The sequence below is a fragment of the Maniola hyperantus genome, chromosome 12 (assembly GCF_902806685.2).
Source record: "Maniola hyperantus chromosome 12, iAphHyp1.2, whole genome shotgun sequence".
Taxonomy (NCBI): domain Eukaryota; kingdom Metazoa; phylum Arthropoda; class Insecta; order Lepidoptera; family Nymphalidae; genus Maniola; species Maniola hyperantus.
Genome location: NC_048547.1, coordinates 10,691,329 through 10,709,771, shown reverse-complemented (window position 1 = coordinate 10,709,771; position 18,443 = coordinate 10,691,329). Strand labels below are relative to the sequence as shown.

Genomic DNA, 18,443 nt, shown 5'->3' with positions numbered 1-18,443 from the left:
TACTTGCGTTTTGTGGACAACATATCATGGATTTCCGCAAAATAACGCGTGCTAATACAACGAAAAAATAAAAGTTCAAAACAATTTCTGTTTTAATAATCTTGCTTATCAATTCAACAGGTTGGACCCGGTTAACTGTGATTCCTCACGAAGCAAACCAGCTGTCGGTACACATCGGCACGCCCGTAGGTCTCAACATAGCGATCCGAGAACGCCGCCGGGACCGACCGATCCTTGAACTGATCAAACACTCCAAGCGCTTCGAACTAGACCACAAGCAGGACAACTATCTGAAATACGACCCAAATGTACCGCAAAATCTACAAATCATCGAAGTTGATAGCAACGTGATTGATATAAAGGAAGGGGATCACTTCGGGTGGGAGGGGGAAGTTATTGCGGCGGGCAGTCTGCTTCGGTGGAGACAGACAGACACCGATGTGCTCATAACATCTACGTCTAGACTGCATAGCGACTTGATGATTATGGTGAGTTGGATTTACTTTAGAAGGAAGGATTCTTGTATTCATTTTATAATTATTCTAGTACCGTAAGACCTATTCCACTTTTTAATACGCCTTGCTCACAACCTTGAATGGGAAGCTGGAAGAAATCTCTGTTCAGAGATAAGCATTTCCAATGTAACTTAATTTATTACTACTATGTAACTACAATTTCGGTACATGAAAAATAAAAATAAAATAAATAAATAAATAAATGGAACGTGACAAAGGCAAACTTATGCTATAATTATTTACTTGATGATGCCCGCGACTTCATCTTTTATTAAAATCCCGTTCGAACTCTGATTTTCCGGGGAAAATGTATATAATATGTCCGTCTCGCGGATGCAAGCTCTATCACAACAATCACTATCACTCTTATTTTGGTCAAAATCTATCAAATCAAATGTAATATTAGTTAGGTAGGTATAGGTTAATACTTGAACTGTAACATGTAATAATATAATACATCATGACGTTACATCTCTAAGTGAATGAGTACCTACCTAGCTAGGCGCTTGTCATGCCGTCAGAGTTAATTAATGTAATTAATACTGTTTGACCCGGAATTATACCAAAAATTACTGCAAACTGTGGGGTTTAAAATTAAATTAGTGGTGAGATCAAAGGTTTTACTCTTATTTATTTTAAACCTAAGTACATTCAGGGACCAATATTCGGATGGTTAAACTTAAAACAAAGATTTCATATTATTTACATAGTCAAATGAGTGAAACTGATTATGTACCGATAATAAATAATCTACCTGACTTATTAAATGGTGAGTAAGTATTTTAAAGAATACCTAAACAAATACATAAATTAAATAATATTGGATAACAGATACATAAAACTGTTTACATTATATGTTTAATCAAATACTAGATACTTCAGTTCTTGGTAGATTTCCACGAAAATGATTTTTCTTTCGCTGGGTCTTTGTTTTTGCTGGATCTTGATATTAAATTTCTAAGAAAATACTTATTTCATTTGAGTAAGAAATCCTTTTACATCATTTAATTTATTCAAGCTCAGTATTGTTTCAAGGCACGACCTCAAGGGAAATAACGAAACATCATTTTCTCATTTTTAGGATTCCGCCCGTCTGAAACGTACGAAAAATCGGAATCCCTCGTGTGTCTGACTGTCCGTCACTCACAATCAATTTACCCCGAATCTACTAGAATCTGTGACCCAAACACGGGAAGTGTATCATATTCATATTATCATGAGTCTCACTGCGACTCGTTTAACGTTTTACGTCCAGTGTCTACTACCAAAGCGCCGCGCTGCAGGAATTAGGCCATGTTTGTAATGATGATGGCATGAAATCGATCAGTCCTGCCCTCCATAAACATACCTCTGCCACTACAGTCCATCGGCAGCCCCAACGATATCTGAATGTCTTTTGTACCGCGCTCTCAGGATAGCCTATCTTTAAAACAAGCGTGAATAGGCATCTTCTAGAATCTAGGCAAACGCGTCCATCTTAGGCCACATTATCACTTTCCATCAGGTGTGATTGTGGTCCATACTAATATTATAAATGCGAAAGTCTGTCTATCTGTCTGTCTGCTAGCTGTTCACGGCCCAACAGCTTAATCAATATCGATGAAATTTGATACAGAGTTAGCTTACATCCCGGGGAAGGACATAGGTTACTTTTTATCCCGGAAAGTTAAAGAGTTCCCTCGGGATTTTTAAAAACCTAAATCCACGCAGACGAAGTCGCGGGCATCATCTAATCCAAGCTAATATTATAAATGCGAAAGTGTGTCTGTCTGCTAGCTTTTCACGGCTAGACCGTTTAACCGATTATGACGAAATTTGGTACAGAGATAGCTTACATCCCGGGGAAGGACATATGCTACTTTTTATCCAGGAAAATCAAACACTTCCCGCGGGATTTTTAAAAACCTAACGACGAAGTCGCGGGCATCATCTAGTAGTGAATAAAATAATGTCCAGGTTCAAGATCAGAGGCCTTGAACTAAAATATATGATTCGGATACAAAAGGCGAACGATGTGACGTGAAACGCAGTGTAGCATTCACCGATGAGGGTTCCAGGGTCCGAATTATTCGGGCAGTTAATTATTCACGGTCATTTTCAACTCAACTGAAGTTAATTAGGACTTCGCTCCACCAGTCCCTTATGCTGATGTTCCTTTTGTGTTATTTCATCCCGACATGTGACGTTTTTTCCGGTGAATACAAAAATCAAGCAACAATCCGTAGGAGTAAAAGGTAAAAATCAAGAATGATATGCGTGGTAATTATTTCTCTGAAGTCTCAACTGACTTGAGTCAGAATTACAGGATAGGCGGAATTTCGAAGAATCAAATCCCTCCTTATGCACTGTTAATTTCTTACCCACCCCTAGCTAAGTAATTCGATAGCATAGTTGGTTGAAACGTTGACCGATTCAGGGTTGTGGGGCTCGATGCCCGGGTTCGCACCTCTCACTTTTCGGAGCTACGTGCGTTTTAAGCATAAATGTCACTTGCTTTAACGGTAAAGGAGAACAGCGTGAGGAAACTTTTATGCCTGAGAGTTCTCCATTATTTTATCAAAAGGTGTGATTGCCAATCTGCTCTTCACCTGCGTGGTGGGCGGCCTAATAACTCTTCTCATTCCGAAAGGAGACCGCTGGTCTCAGCATTGTCCGGCGAAGGGTTGATGATGATGAAGTTTTTTGTTGCTACAGTTCCTACTTCATGTTAATATTTTACCTTTTAAAAAGTTGCTTTGTTAGTATAATTTAGGTATTATAAGGTATTTTATTCGCAGGCTGTTCCTGAACATCCAATACCGCCCGACGAGTCGGCCGCGGTCGAAGTATCGGTTAACTACACGACGCCCGCCGGCCGCACCAGACCTATGGAATACAGGTAATGCTGTGATCATACCACAGAGTAAGGATAGTATTAGGTACTGGTATTACAGAGAAGCTGTGATAGCCTATTAAAGACGTTCGCCTCCTAATCGGATGTCGGTGGTTTGATTCCGGGTACGCACCTCTAACTTTTCGGAGTTATGTGCAAATTTAAGTATTTAAAAGTCACGTGAGGAAACCTATGTCTGAGAGTTCTTCTTAATGTTCTCAATAGTGCGTGAAGTCTGCCAATCCGCACTTGGCCAGCGTGGTGGACTATGGCCAAAACCCTTCTCATTCTGAGAGGAGACCCGTGCTGTGTAGTGAGCCTGAGATCATGATGATGAAGATGATTACAGAGATCAGACGAAGCTGTCTAAACAGAGCACACGTAAGTGCGGGCGCAGGAGAGACCCGACCGAACTGGCCTATATAGTTAGGGACCTATGTTGAAAGGTTGTCGTTACCACGAGATCAAAGGCGTCGAACTTCTGTGTCTCCTTATACTGTGATCATAATAAGGTAATTAATTAATTAAGAGGAGTGCATTCTCATTTCTCACTCAACTATAGCTTTGTATAAGCCGTGTAACTTTGAAACTACACATTTGTACAGAAATCCAGAAACCACATAAATATTAACTTGTGGAGCTGGTTTTTATGAGTTTGATTAGTTTAATATTCATATGAGAATTAAACTTCGTTGGTATGAAGTGTGCTCCGTATTCTACATTGATCTATTAATTTCATGCCTGGTACTTACAATGTCAATGGTGGTCATTGCACAATCCGTCCTTGTGGCTTTGACAAAGGAACGACATTCAAATGCCAATGTTTCATAAGAAACGGTAAAACTCGTTGCAAGCTTTGGCAAAAATAATATAGTTACGAAAATGAAGTATAGTAAGTAAAACTTTTCTTATTGAAGTCAGCCAACTTTTAGGCAACGAGCAACTTAATCATTGTAAATTGTTTGTGCGATTAACGATTTTCTTTGCCCAAACAATTTTCTTTCTAAGAATTCCGTCTGGCTTAAGTCCCGCCACGTTTTCTCGTCTGCACTTTGAAGGATTGATTAAGAACACCTAGTTACTTAAAAAATGATAATATATTCTGTTTGTGTACCCTTATCCAGCTTAAAATATTAAATAATTTCAGACGCGAAGCGTTTAAGAGCTTTGGGCCACATCGCCATTTCTTCTGTCTGACCTTTTTGTCCACCCCGTCCCACCTCGTCCCATCATTTCTGACGTCAAACGGTTAAAGTGAAACAGTAGTATATTGATAGAGGCACAGTTTCCATTTCTTTATCAGCTTTTCCAAAATGTTAAAAACTTTCAATTTCGTCCCACTTGTAGAGTGTAGCGGTTGTCTTATATTAAAAAATATTGCGCCACCAGAGGTTGTTTGGTTAAAAAAACCAGCCAAGTGCGAGTCAGACTCGCGCACTGAGGGTTTGAGAACACCTTTGAGAATATTATGGAAAACTCTCAGGCATGCAGGTTTCCTCACGATGTTTTCCTTCACCATTAAAGCAAGGGATTTTTAACCGACTTCAAAAAAAGGAGGAGGTTCTCAATTCGTCGGAATCTTTCTTTTTTTATGTATGTTCCCCGATTACTCGAAAACGCCTGGACCGATTTTGAAAAATCTTTTTTTTTTGAAAGGGTATACTTCAAAGTTGGTCCCATTTCAATTTGGTGAAGATCTGATGAACATCTTCGAAGATAGATACTGGAACTCCTCAACGGATAAGAGTAAATTGCTCGCGATCAGTGTAATAGCTTATTAAACAGTAGATTTTTAACCAGTCATAGCATAATTCCATGGGGCCACTAAAAATTGTGAAATAATTTTTTTTTACAAAAAAATAAAAACCGACTTCGTTACACAAACACTAAAAATTGAAAAATAATTTAATTTATTACCGAATATATTATGTATAAAAGAGTTAATATAGTTCCATAATAATATTTTTTGGGGTCGGTGCCAATGAGGTGCCATTGTGGAGTCCCATAAAAATATGAAGTCTGGACGATTCGCGCAGCTAAAGCTAATTGGCACCGGCACCAAAAAGTATTATTATGGAACTATATTAACTCTTGTATACATAATATATTCGGTAATAAATTAAATTATTTTTCAATTTTTAGTGTTTGTGTAACGAAGTAGTTTTTTTTTTTTAATTACGTAAAACGCACATAACTCCGAAAAGTTAGAGGCGTGCCCGGGATCGAACCACTGACCTCTGATAAGAAGGATCCTTTTTCTGTAGGTTAAAAAGTAAACTGTATCGTAATCTTCCTCCGCATTTTCCTGTTTTATTATCCCTAAACCTCATATTATGAAATAAGGCAATCTTATTTCTCTTCAGTCTGAATTTCAAAGGTATTAGTGCTTCCCTTCTTCAAATCACGTTTACTGAGGATTACAATATTACAAGAATATTTTTCTTTTCTTAAAAATCGTTTACCCAATTAAATGCCTATAATAATACTCCAAAGCCAAGTGCGAGTCAGACTCGCGCACCGATGGTTCCGTAGTACAGTCGTATTTTTTCGACATTTTGCATCAAAAACTATATTATGCATAAAAATAAATGAAAATCTTTTTTTTTCATTTCTAGGTTAACGGGAAGTACCAAATAGGTTTTCTTGGCAGGGACGACAGACCGACAGACAACAAAGTAACCTTTTAAGGGTTCCTTTTTCTCTTTTGAGGTACGGAATCCTATAAATAGGGTTGCTTCGCTCGCTCTTATTTTCCATGACTTAGGTCCGGTATCTTCCAAAGCTTTTTTTTTTTTAAATAGATAATATAGCGAGCAAACGAGCAGGCGGGTCACCTGATGTTAAGTGATCACCGCCGCCCATGAACATTTGCAGCACCAGAGGAGCCGCCGATGCGTTGCCGGCCTTTTAGGAATTTGTTGGTCCGCCCCTTGAATAACCCCATGCTTTCTGTCTTTTAATATGTTTCTTTAATTGAAGGTGGTCGAGTGAGCGCGGGCCATGTTCGGTGTCTTGCGGCGGCGGCATCCGCGCGATCCGCCCGCGTTGTCCACGCGGCCAGTATTGCGGACCGCCCCGATACGAGCGATGCAATACCTACAGGTAACTAAGGGCACATAATATCAACTCGGAAAGGGATCGTCACCGTATCAACTCGAGCCATCCAGTATTCTTTTTATCGCATCTAAAGTTTAAAGGAGAAACTGATAAAATAGGTACTTGTGCATTGTTGAAAAACAATACAACATCAAGACCGTGTTTTACTCCCTTACAAAAGATTGCCCATTTGATGCGATCACCGAAGGATCGTCTGCCATACCAGTGTATAAGATCGACTGCAGCTGTGGGAGCTCCTACATTGGTCAAACGAGGAGACCCATAGCGATTCGAGTATCAGAACATATCAAAGAGGTGCGAAACAACGATCCTCAGAAGTCTTTTTTATGGATTAAGGGCGCTTTTAAATTAGCCGCAAAGTGCCGTGTGCAAGCAGCACGGCTGCAGCGCTACGGTCGCGTTTCTTCGTAAATCCATATAAATAAAAACGCACGACCTGGGCTGCAACCCCGCATCAGTTCATCGGTCGAAATTATATGGATTTACAATGCAGCGCGGCCGCAGCGCTGCAGCCGCGCTACCTTCGCGCGGCCCTTGGCGGCAAGTTTGAAGCCTGAAGGCGCCCTTATGTTTATCGATTTTTATATGATTAAATACGGAATTTAATGATAAAATATTTTTCGGAATTTAATATAAATTTTCACCCTAAATTAAACCTCTGTAAATACGTACCTACCTACGTCTAAGTATGAATAACGAATCTGTCGGATCAGCCGGAATACTTTCAAAACTTCGGAATAAAACCGCAAGCGGAAAATCAGAAACATCTATTCATGAGAAAAACGAATTATTTGTGCTGTTTATTCATAGCTCGAATTTTTTATCGCGAGTTTTTCGTATCAGCAAACGACTCATTCAGAATCCTTGCAAAACTCACAAAACTTTTTTCTTTAATAACATGCAGTATGTCAGGACTCACGGTTTTAAGTGTTGATGCAGATTAATGCGGGCTTACCCAGAAGGTACCTATACCTAATCTATAATACTATACTAACATTATAAATGCGAAATTGTGTCTCAATGTCCGTCGGCTAGCTGTTACGCACATATAAGCTTTATATCCCGGAAAATCAAAAAGTTCCCACGGGACTCTTAAAACATCTATGTCCACGTGGACCAAGTACAGTAATTTTAAAATAATAATCTATTTAATCATAATAGGTATATAGAATAGCGTGTACATACCATACCTATAAGGTATCACGTTGCTGACCGCAACGATGTTTTTTATGCTTTGCTACCACTGCTACTAATACATTTTAGTAGTACTAAATAATATGCTAATGACGTCATCTCTATGTGCCGCGCTCGCCAAATGAATGCGGCAAGTGACGACATCCACATTTTATTGGCGCGTTTGACGTGTGGACGCCGAACTGATGTCATGCAGTCAACGTGGATAACATAATTCACATTGCGTATTGACATAAAATGTAATTTAGAGGGGCCCACTATGGGTTTTTTAATGTTGTTTTACGACGGAGCAACAATAAATGACAATGCGGTATGCTTAAATTAATAAATTATATGCCTGCTATCAAAAAGAGTAATTTATTACCTATTTTGAATAAATCATTTGACTTTGACTTAAGACAAGTTCCCTACGCTTTCCATATAACGAAGACCTTTGGGTGGGCGACGACAAAGGGGTTTGACATTTTATAATTTCTAAATTTCTGGTCTGGTCTGGTGCGAGGCTTCGGCCGTGGCTAGTTACCACCCTACCGGCAAAGCCATGCCGCCAAGCGATTTAGCGTTCCGTGATGAGCGTGATGCCGTGTAGAAACCAAACGGGCATGGGAAGCAACGGATCGACATGATTTTTGCATGGGTATAATTTTAAGACCTGGACAGTGATATAGGCTACTTTTTATCCCGAAAAATCAAAGAGTTCCTACTGGATTATTAAAAACCTAAATCTACGCGTACGATGTCGCGGGCATTCGCTGGTTTACTATAAGCGTGTGGTGTAATGTGCGATATGCATTATAATATGTAGTTTGAAGTTCGCACGCTTTATTCGTGCTTTTAAAAGTAGCTAACTGTGAACCTACAGTAATTCATACTTAAACAAATAAAGATATTAAAAAATGCGTATTGTTCTGCAGTTGCAATTTCGCGTGGGCGACGGGCGAGTGGGAGGAGTGCAGCGCCACCTGCGGGGAGAAGGGTGTGCAGGAGAGACAGCTGTTCTGTGTTCCAGCTAACATCAGGTGGGTATTATTTAGAGTCTTATTTTATCATACTTTGCTTTGTGCAGAGCTTTAAAGCCTTGGACATACATGAAGCGCAGTGGCAGCGACGCAGATGAAAGCCTCCAGTTGCCGTCGTGGTCGTGCTTTGTTGCAGTTGTAATTTCGCTTGGATGACGAGCACTGAAATGGACATAAATACAACCTACAAGTAGGTATGGTGGAAAAGATGTGCCATAGAAAATGACAGTTATATTTTGTGCCGATTCGAAGTGCCCATCGAGCATACCGGAAATTAAAATTTGTGTCAAAGGGCATTTGTGTTGACACTATGTTGACTGAATACTAACATTACATCACTAACGTAACAGTTTCGAGTACGCTCACATGATGATAAAATTTGGATAGTTAAGTTACTTCAAAAACTGGTAGGTAATAGGCGTACTTTGTATTAGTAGAGGCATAGCTGTTTTGCGTTTCAACTAACATAAGGGGTATAGGGAGACTAGTTTATCCTAGAACAAATTTACAATAAGATTTGGCTGGTGACGTGTGTTAGGACCAACTAGATTGGCCTGAAATCGAGTTTTCTAGTGAATTGATAAGTGACTACAAGAATCTCAAAACTCAATTAAATATTTTATGAGCGCGATAGACGTGTAGCCGTGTACCGTGTCACTGCCGGCGCCGCTTTTTTGTCCAAGCCTTTATTGTAACAAGGTATAAGCCTTCTTTGAGTTGCAGGTACTTGTTAGTTTTTACTCGTGTAAAGGGCTTTTGTTCGAATAAGTTTATTGTGGAATCTTTTGGGAAAACTGAATGTTTGAAATCTTTTGGGAAAACTTGGAAGAAGAACACTGTACAAGTAAATTGAACACCCGCGTTTGCCTAGAGCCTCGAGCATGTTCCATAATAGATATACAATTTTTTACTTTCGTTTCAATACATTACTCTTCCGTCATTTCTATAAAGTACAAAGTTTCCCAATTATGAGTTTTATCTGCCCTATACTTTAAAAAAAACCCCGCTCTAGCTATTTTATCGATTACGATAATAAGTTAAACGGGTGGGATTTGAAACGTCGATTTTTCGATTGCTAATCTGCGCGCAGCGGCTCCTTGACCGTTGAGCTCTAGAATTAGATGTTTCACGCTAAGTAGTAGGTGCTCTCTTCTTACTAAGTGTCCTAGTAACCTTTCGTCCCGCAAAAACCACTGGAGCGATTGAGACAAAACTTTCACACTTTGAAAGCTTTCCAAGTACCTATTGATCAAAATTGGTTTACTGGGACCCGAAGTACAGCACTTAAGTAGTTATTTTTATCTTTACTCCTTTGGAGCTTTTATCCTTTGAATAACTTTGAAGATCCTAAAGGAACTAGTTGACCGTCAAATCTATATTACAGGTTGGCTCGAAAAGTGACGCAGGCGAAGCTGAGGCCAAAACACATGTATCGATGTTTCAATTTCTAGTTTAGTCGAAGTTTTTTTATATAGACTCAGGTCAACCATGCGAATACGAATGCGGCATTCGCATACGAATCCGAAAGGTACAGAGACTTTTTGAATTTACATAGATAAGCAAATCAGCCTCGCTTTGTGTTTAGGCAGAGAACACATTTACGACTTTTATAACGAATTTATTTTCTCGTATGCTCTCGTTAAAAGTGGTCGATGGATTGACCTCAAATCACTCGTTGTTGCATTTCTACATAGGTAAGTAAGAGTGCTTTTATATATGTACTTTTCATAGGTACCAAAGTTCCCACGGGAACGGGAATGATTTACTTCCATAATAATGAATACCAGCCACAGCAAAGCGTGCCCGGATTTAGCTAGTTTCCTTTTTATAAAATGTGGATAATACAAACGTAATTTTGTGATTCTATTCTGCTTTTTCTCCTTCTTTGTCTTTTCCATGACTGCCCAGTGTAAAGTTTCAGAGTTCATGGTGGTACAGTACGCGGCCGAAAGTAGTGTAGGTACATCCTTAGAATGAGATAGCAGATTTGTAGAGCGTTGTCCCCGTCGTTGAGACCGACAAAGTGTCATATGGGTATGAGTGACAGAGACAACGCTCTACAAAGCCGAATTGTCATTCTAAAGGCCGATGTACATTACTTTCGACCGCGTACCGTATTATAACTGTGATGTACCTATATGGTACCTATATGAGTTTCTTTATCCCACCATAACTTCGAAATGCCTGAACCCTGAATTGGATGTATTATGGACGAAACATTAGAATCTTTAGAATTCCTATATCATCCGAGTGATACTGGCTATAATTTTTTTAAATAAAATGTATGACGCTATTTTCAAATGAGTAAAGATTAACTTTTTAGTTCGTTTTTGGCAGATCAATTGATTTTCCGGGATAAAAAATTGCCAATATTTCTATGCCAAGAATCAAGTCGATTGGTTGCTTAGTTAGGGTGTGAAGGAAGGACAAACAAACGAACACACTTTCGCATTTATAATATTAGTATATGTATACCTATAGATAGTAAATTGGCTTTTTCTTTTGCAAACACAGAACAATTTCGCCGATGAACCGTAGCTTGGAAAAATAGGAAGAAGGCTAATCGGTTTATCCTTCTTAACTGTATTGAATTCTCCATACTTTGTAGTTATGTGTATGCTAGTAATCACAGAACTATATAAAACCGATAAGGTGCGAGATGGATTTGCACATTAAGGGCTCTAGTCTGTACCATCGTACCTACAAGATGTACTTTTTTTTTTTTAATTTGCATGGCAGTCATTTTGAAAGTTGCCATCTTGGTTTTTTGTAACTCGTTGTTATAGCAGCCACAGAAATAAAAAGTAAATACACTCTGTGCAAATTTGTTCACACCCTAGTATAGGTACGATTCTTGAGGTACAAGCCTTTGAGAACCTCCTCCTTTTTGGAAGTCGGTTAAAAAAGAGACGTAGGTATGTAGTCTAAACTACTGTAACCAAAAATATATTTTGTAATTTATCATTACATAATATTAATTATTATCTCTTTGCTGCAAATAACGCGTATTTCATACATTTGAATAATTCATAAATGATAAATCCCTCAGGGTTAATTAATTTGTATTCATATTTCATATCACCATTTGCGGCCGGACGGGACACGGGCGATATAACCAGTGCTCTATATTTTAGAACTAGCTGATGCCCAGTGGCGTGCAGGTCATAGAGGCATAAATGCACTGCTTACCCCAGTTGTAATAGCTCAATGTATATTTTTCATTATGACCTGCCAGTAAACAGGCCTACCTAACTAATGCCTACCCTAGCTTTAAAACCCTGTGCACGCCGCTGCTGATGCCCACTACTTCATCCGCATGTAACTAGATTTTTCAAAATTCTCGTTGGATTTCTTCAAAATCCTTACTTACTTTATAGAGAGAAACTACATGCAAAATCTCAAGTTTCGAGAATCAGCTGTTTAAGCTGTTCGTTCATATCACCATCGCAACTTATTACAAAACAAAGTCCCTTATTCAAGTTGATCTGCTTGTTAACTGCGCCCTTAACTCAGAAACTACTGCATGGATCTTCATACAATTTTCACCAACAAATATTCGGATTCTTCGAGAAGATTTAAGTGTACCTATAATTTATAAAGGTTTAGTGTCATCAAAGATTGACACCCAATTAATAATCAAAAAAATAATCAAAAATATCATTAAAAATGCAATTGAAAATTCGATAGGTACTTTTTGTACCATAGTGCTGCGAAGAAACTGATGAGGGGTATGGTTAAAAGAAAGCTGTCGTATACCTCTTCCGAGTTAGTCCGCTTCCATCTTAGACTGCGTCGTCACTTATAGTTACCAGGTAAGATCGTAATCAAGGACTAACTTCTCATACAATAGTATTAAAAAAATATTGGCAGTCAGCGGGAACTGCCGACAAGACTGAAAAGTTTATTTTCACTCCAATCACTACATTAGCATGTCGGTGACGCGACCTTGAAGATTTTACCAATTAAATATTTTTTTACTTCAGCAAAAGTCGATCATGTGTGCGTGTCCTTACTTACTCGTCTATATATACTTGTGTAAGTCAATACAGAACGCGATTTCCAATAACACGCCCATAGGATCCATCAAGTCGGCTGGCTGTGAAAGTCGACGTCTGCTTTAAACAAATAAATGTTCCTACTATTACCTACTTTATTTTCCTTGCTAGATCACTTAGATATTATTAATTCGAATCTATCAATCGAAATCAACTAGGTATCTTACATTGCGAGTAGATATGTTTTCTTGAACATGCCGTCTGGTAGTAAGAATTCTGCCCTTGAACTAGTGGTTATCATGGTATCAATCTACTTGGTGGTTCGAAGTAAAGCCGGACGGCGCATGTCAATCTTTGTTTCCTGAACTGTAGGAAACTACCTATGCTCCGACGGTCGTCACATCCCTTCCACTACATACGAAGCAGTGACCTACGTCTTCAACGCTTACCAAATACTAACGATCTCTGTGTACTGTGGACTAGATGGGTCATTCCGTATCATGTTCTGTGAAACTGTCAAAATTAAAGGCATAACGCATAACTGAGGAGGTTCCTGCGGGTGAGGGAGGGGTGTGATGGCGTGACGCGAGAACTCTGTGGTTCGTCAAATTGTAAGTTTTACAAAGGGAGAGTGACAGTGTACCCTCCCGCACCGCTCTACAGTGCCGCAGGTGCCGACTTAGTTATGCGTTATACCTATAGTAAGTATAGTATGACCAGTATGACAGCGAGTTGCAGCTTGCAAACTTTTTGTTCTCAATGACCCGTCTAGTGCCCGTAGATTGTTGAACAATACCTACCGCTCGTCTAATCTCATGTTTTTTTTCCTTGCAGCTTAACTACGAGAAGGGAAATGATAAGGCGAAGTGTCTCGCCAGCACTCTGCCCGCCCTCTGAACCAGAGAAGAAGCAGCCCTGCAACCGAATATCGTGTCCAGTTTACTGGCAAGAGATGCCTTGGACTCAGGTAAAGTACGGACTCAGATATAAGGGGTCATCAGCACTCTCCTCGTCCTCTGAACTAGAGAAGAAGCAGCCTATGCAACTGAATAGCCTATCCGGTTTATTGGCAGAGATGTCTTGAACTCAAATAATTTACCTAAACACCACTTCTATCAAACTGCGCTACGATGACTTAACCTGATGACCTGACTTGATTGAGTTGTGACTTATTATGTAATGAGGAATTGCCAAAATTGTAAATATAGGTATGTACATAATGGAGAGTCACATATTATCAAATTAATGAAGGACCCCTTGAAAAAAATATAAGTTTCATAAGGTACCAACTATTAACATCATACATACATACATACATCATACGTACATACTACTTTCTATTACCAGTGTTCAACAACCTGCGGTCGAGGGGTATCGTACCGGCCTCTAGTTTGCCCGGCGTCCAACGAGGCCCTCTGCGGCACCAAGCCTCGAGAACGCCGGCGACGCTGCCGTCTCCGCCGCTGCCCTTACCGACCACCTGCCGGCTGTCCTGCGACTGACGCCACCCAATACTGCGAGTTCTTCACCCGAGAACAGCTCGAGAGGAACTGCATCGTACCCCCTTTCAAAAAGTATTGTTGCAACGCCTGCAAAGCTGTTAGCCGCATTGATGGAGTATCTTAGAGCCATTAGTACCGACTAGTTAGTCTCTCGGCGGCCCAAAATATAGGCGAACGACTAGTCGACAGTGTGTTCACCCATTTAAAATTATAGGAGGTAACAGTTGCCGTTGATAGAGTTGCCTGGTGACTAGACAGTGCGCAACGGCCAACGGGTATCTTGACTACCTGCCTGGTGTTGTGTTAATTGTGGCCAATAAGTGGAAGGGCTTGAGTTTAATTTCTTCTTTCTTCCTCTCGCCCGTGTCCGATTTCATTTGGGATCGGGCCTCCTTAAATATGTGAGCGCCAGGACTTTCTATCCTGGGTTGTCATAAGATGTTGAAGGTTTTAACTTTCCTCTTGACATTTGAGCATCATATGAATCATTTAGTTGGCTCAGTTCTGGTCCAATAGGAGGGTTAGAGCGTACTGCCAAGCGATTTAGCGTTCCAATACGATGCTGCGTAGACACTGATCAGGGATAAAATTTTCGTTTCGGGGTATGATTTTAACAAACTACCCATCCATGCGCTGCGATAGAGCCGGAGAACAGAACAGAAAGATATAATAAGAGATATAATAAGTCAAGTGTAGCCATGGTCGTGCATATCTGGTCTCTTCTCCACGTCTCATCTCTTAGACTGCATTGTACACTAATGATTTTAAGCTTATTTTAAATTAATTAAGGGTTGAAATATCGACAAATAAAAACATCAAATTAATCGTGGTATGTACCCGTTATCTACATTGAAATATCCATTGTACACCTTCTTTTGCAAGTGTTATAGCAGTCAAGTGTTAACAGCTGTAACTTGAATTAAATTAATTCTTATTTATGGACGTTTGTATTCGATTTCTGCTGAAGCATCTACTAGACGTTATGTCAACGTCTTGAATCTGTAATGAAACGCGCTGTATTTTCTTACACGGCTTCGTAAAATAAAATATAAAAGTAGGAACTTAATTATGTGTAAAATCTGTAACTTTGTGTCATTTAACTTAACGTTAATACCGTATACGGTACGTAATGAATAGCCACACAAAATTCAACTGGGTAAAAATATTAAAAATGTAAAATTATCGTTAAAATTTACACGGGATCAGGAGTTTACATACAAATCTTAGAATTCATGTAACTTTTAAACTAGATATTTTCACGGAAATCTGGCAAACCACAGCCACAGATAATAGTTTTTAGAACTTGTCTACATTTCATTGAGTTTGATTACTTAGTTGTATTATTCAAATAAGAACAAAACTACGTTTAAATTTGAAGAGTTGATGAATGTAGGAATGAGGATGAGCGAAGGAAACTTCCCTTAAATTAATATTTCAAATCAATGACTTCTACGTATACATACTTCAAATACCATTAGTGCCAAAGGCTCTAGATGCACTTTGAGAAAGTTTCCAGGCAACGTTCGATAAAATTTTCATACATGGTGCTGAATATTACCACCACTAAAGATGAAAAATAATACCTATATCTATATGATCTATGCTTTAATGATTAGGTCGTGTCAATCAATGGCATAGATGAAGAGTAAGAGCTAGCGTGCACTGCAATTTTCCTTACGTTTCTTCCCCACAAAATCTGTGAACTAAAATATAAGTAATTAATTAATTCGCATCAGATTAAAATTCTAGGATTTAAAGCATGGATCATTTAGATATAGGTATTATTTTTCATCTCTAGTGGTGGTAGTATTCAGCGCCATCTATGAAAATTTTATCGAACATTGCCTGAAAACTTCCTCAATAGGAGCTAACGTATCTAAATCTATCACGTCTATGGTAACTTGAAATTGAAGTTCAATATAAGTATAGGTACTTACTATAGGAACAAAATCTACAAAGATTTGTAAGATGTGATGTTGTTTAACAATACTTAAATATAAGTTTTTTGTATCCATCAGTATTCTGATTTCTGTTATAGTTATCTATTTTATCAATATTTATGTAGGCAATCTTAGTGTTTAAGGTATTTTACATTGGTCGTAACGAAGTGCCATAATTATTGTACACACTTCAACTTTTAAAATAAATGTAATATTTCTATGAGGTTTTTGTTTTCATTTGTTTTTACGGTACCGTACCTCAAAAATAACCCTTATAGGATCACTTTTTTGCCTGTCTGTGGGTCTGTCTGTCTGTCAAGAAACCTATAGGGTACTTCCCGTCGACAGAAAGTTAGATCTTATAGCAGAAATGTGGAGAAAAATCTGAAAACCATGAATTTGTGGTTACATCAGAAGAAAAAAACTAAACTGTGTTCATGAACAAATATTGCAATTTTCAACTTTCTAAGTAAGATTACTATACCAAATGGTGTATTCTAAGAAAGGGCTTTCCTTGTAGATTCTAAAACAGATTTTTATTTATTTTAGGTACTCGTATATAATAGTTTTTCATTTATCGTGCAAAATGTCGATAAAATATGATTGTAGTACAGAACCCTCAGTGAACAAGTCTGACTCGCACTTGGCCGGTTTTTTTACACGTAACAAATCTGCGTAGTACCACACGCAGCACGGGATCTTCTGTACCTACATATAAAAGACTTGTCTTGACAGACTGACTGATAAACCGCTGCAGGCAGTTAGAGAAAATCCGTTTATCCGATTTTGACGGATTTGTTACAGACATTGCTGCTTTTTGTTCTGGAATATTAATAAGTTCCCATATTTTTTTTTTACTAATACACGCAGATGAAGATGGGGGCATCATTTAGTTAATAATCACTACCCATAAAAATGCGCAAGTTTTATTGTTTCAAAGGTTTGTCCTTCAATCACGTCGCAACGAAGCATCGGATCGGCCTGATTTTTTGAATAAGTGACATAGGCTACTTTTTATCCCGAAAAATCAAACAGTTCCCACGTGATTTTAAAAAGCTAAATACACGTGATCAAAGTTGCGGTAACAGCTAGTAGGTATAATAATAATATAGGTATTGTATTATATTAGGGTATTTATTTAACGCTGCGCGTAGATTATTAGTTTCACGAAATTCCGACGTGTGATAGTAGGTATCTAGCTACTGTATGTATAGTACCTACCCACTATGAAATAAACCGTAATTATAAACAGACAGTAACTATAGCGCTATCTTTTATCATACCTACCTTTTTTCACGTAAACCTTTTTTGACCTTTTTGTTTATTTATATCTACCTAACAACTACGGTACGCATTCAATTTCAAAGAGAAAATTTCGAGAAATTGATTATAATTCAATCCCGAAATTCTTGGAAAGCGGACATGATCGGAAAATCTTTTCAAGCCTTTGACTAGCGCGCTCAAAGCAAAATTAACCGCTTTGACAACATTTGAGCGGCTTGTTTATTCGCACCTACCCCAGTTTCACTAAACTCTTTATTTGCCTTTGTATCTAGAAACCACAGAACTCAAAATAAGTTAGTACAAATTTGCATGCCTTAGAATTGTTATATTTAGGGCGTTTGTGCACTCATCCGTGATTTTACGGATCCGTAAATTCACGGATTACTAACCTTCTGTACTATGAACATCTTTACGCGGCTTTCAGTATCTTACATCACGAGGAAGGAGGGTTACATTACATGTGAGTACCTACATGTATTTTACATTTATATAGCACACTCATGAAAAACTAGGAAAAGTCAGGTAGTCCACTGTAAAAGAAAACAACACATAAAATTTCGTATTCCGTATGCTGATGCACTCCGGAGACTCTAATCTACATACTAAGCGAGTTCAAGCGAATACTGCAAACGACATAGGTAACTATTAACAGGCTCTCAAATAGGTATGCGCATGAAGTATGCTTATAAAATGACACATCTAAATATATAAAAGGGAAAAGGTGACTGACTGACTGACTGACTGATCTATCAACGCACAGCTCAAACCACTGGACGGATCGGGCTGAAATTTGGCATGCAGATAGCTATTATGACGTAGGCATCCGCTAACAAACGATTTTTGAAAATTTAACCCCTAAGTGTGTAAAATAGGGGTTCGAAATTTGTGTGGTCCACGCGGACGAAGTCGCGAGCATAAGCTTGTTTATATATAAGCTTAAAATATATAATTCTGTTTATGACTTAGGTATAACTTATATTTGTCTCATAATTTTACACCACACAA

At 38.6% G+C, this 18,443-nt stretch overlaps 1 protein-coding gene across 1 annotated transcript in view; it reads left to right on the top strand.

Moving 5' to 3' along the window:
• Nucleotides 1-16,377, top strand: part of LOC117986798 (A disintegrin and metalloproteinase with thrombospondin motifs 1-like) — a 52,799-nt gene extending 36,422 nt beyond the window's left edge. Inside the window, exons 13-18 of the mRNA XM_034973668.2 lie at nucleotides 121-488; nucleotides 3,293-3,393; nucleotides 6,367-6,489; nucleotides 8,613-8,717; nucleotides 13,547-13,679; nucleotides 14,060-16,377. Coding sequence (XP_034829559.2) covers nucleotides 121-488; nucleotides 3,293-3,393; nucleotides 6,367-6,489; nucleotides 8,613-8,717; nucleotides 13,547-13,679; nucleotides 14,060-14,338 — 1,109 coding nt within the window. The 3' untranslated portion in view covers nucleotides 14,339-16,377. The remainder of the gene's footprint in view (nucleotides 1-120; nucleotides 489-3,292; nucleotides 3,394-6,366; nucleotides 6,490-8,612; nucleotides 8,718-13,546; nucleotides 13,680-14,059) is intronic.
• Nucleotides 16,378-18,443: the final 2,066 nt, after the last annotated feature.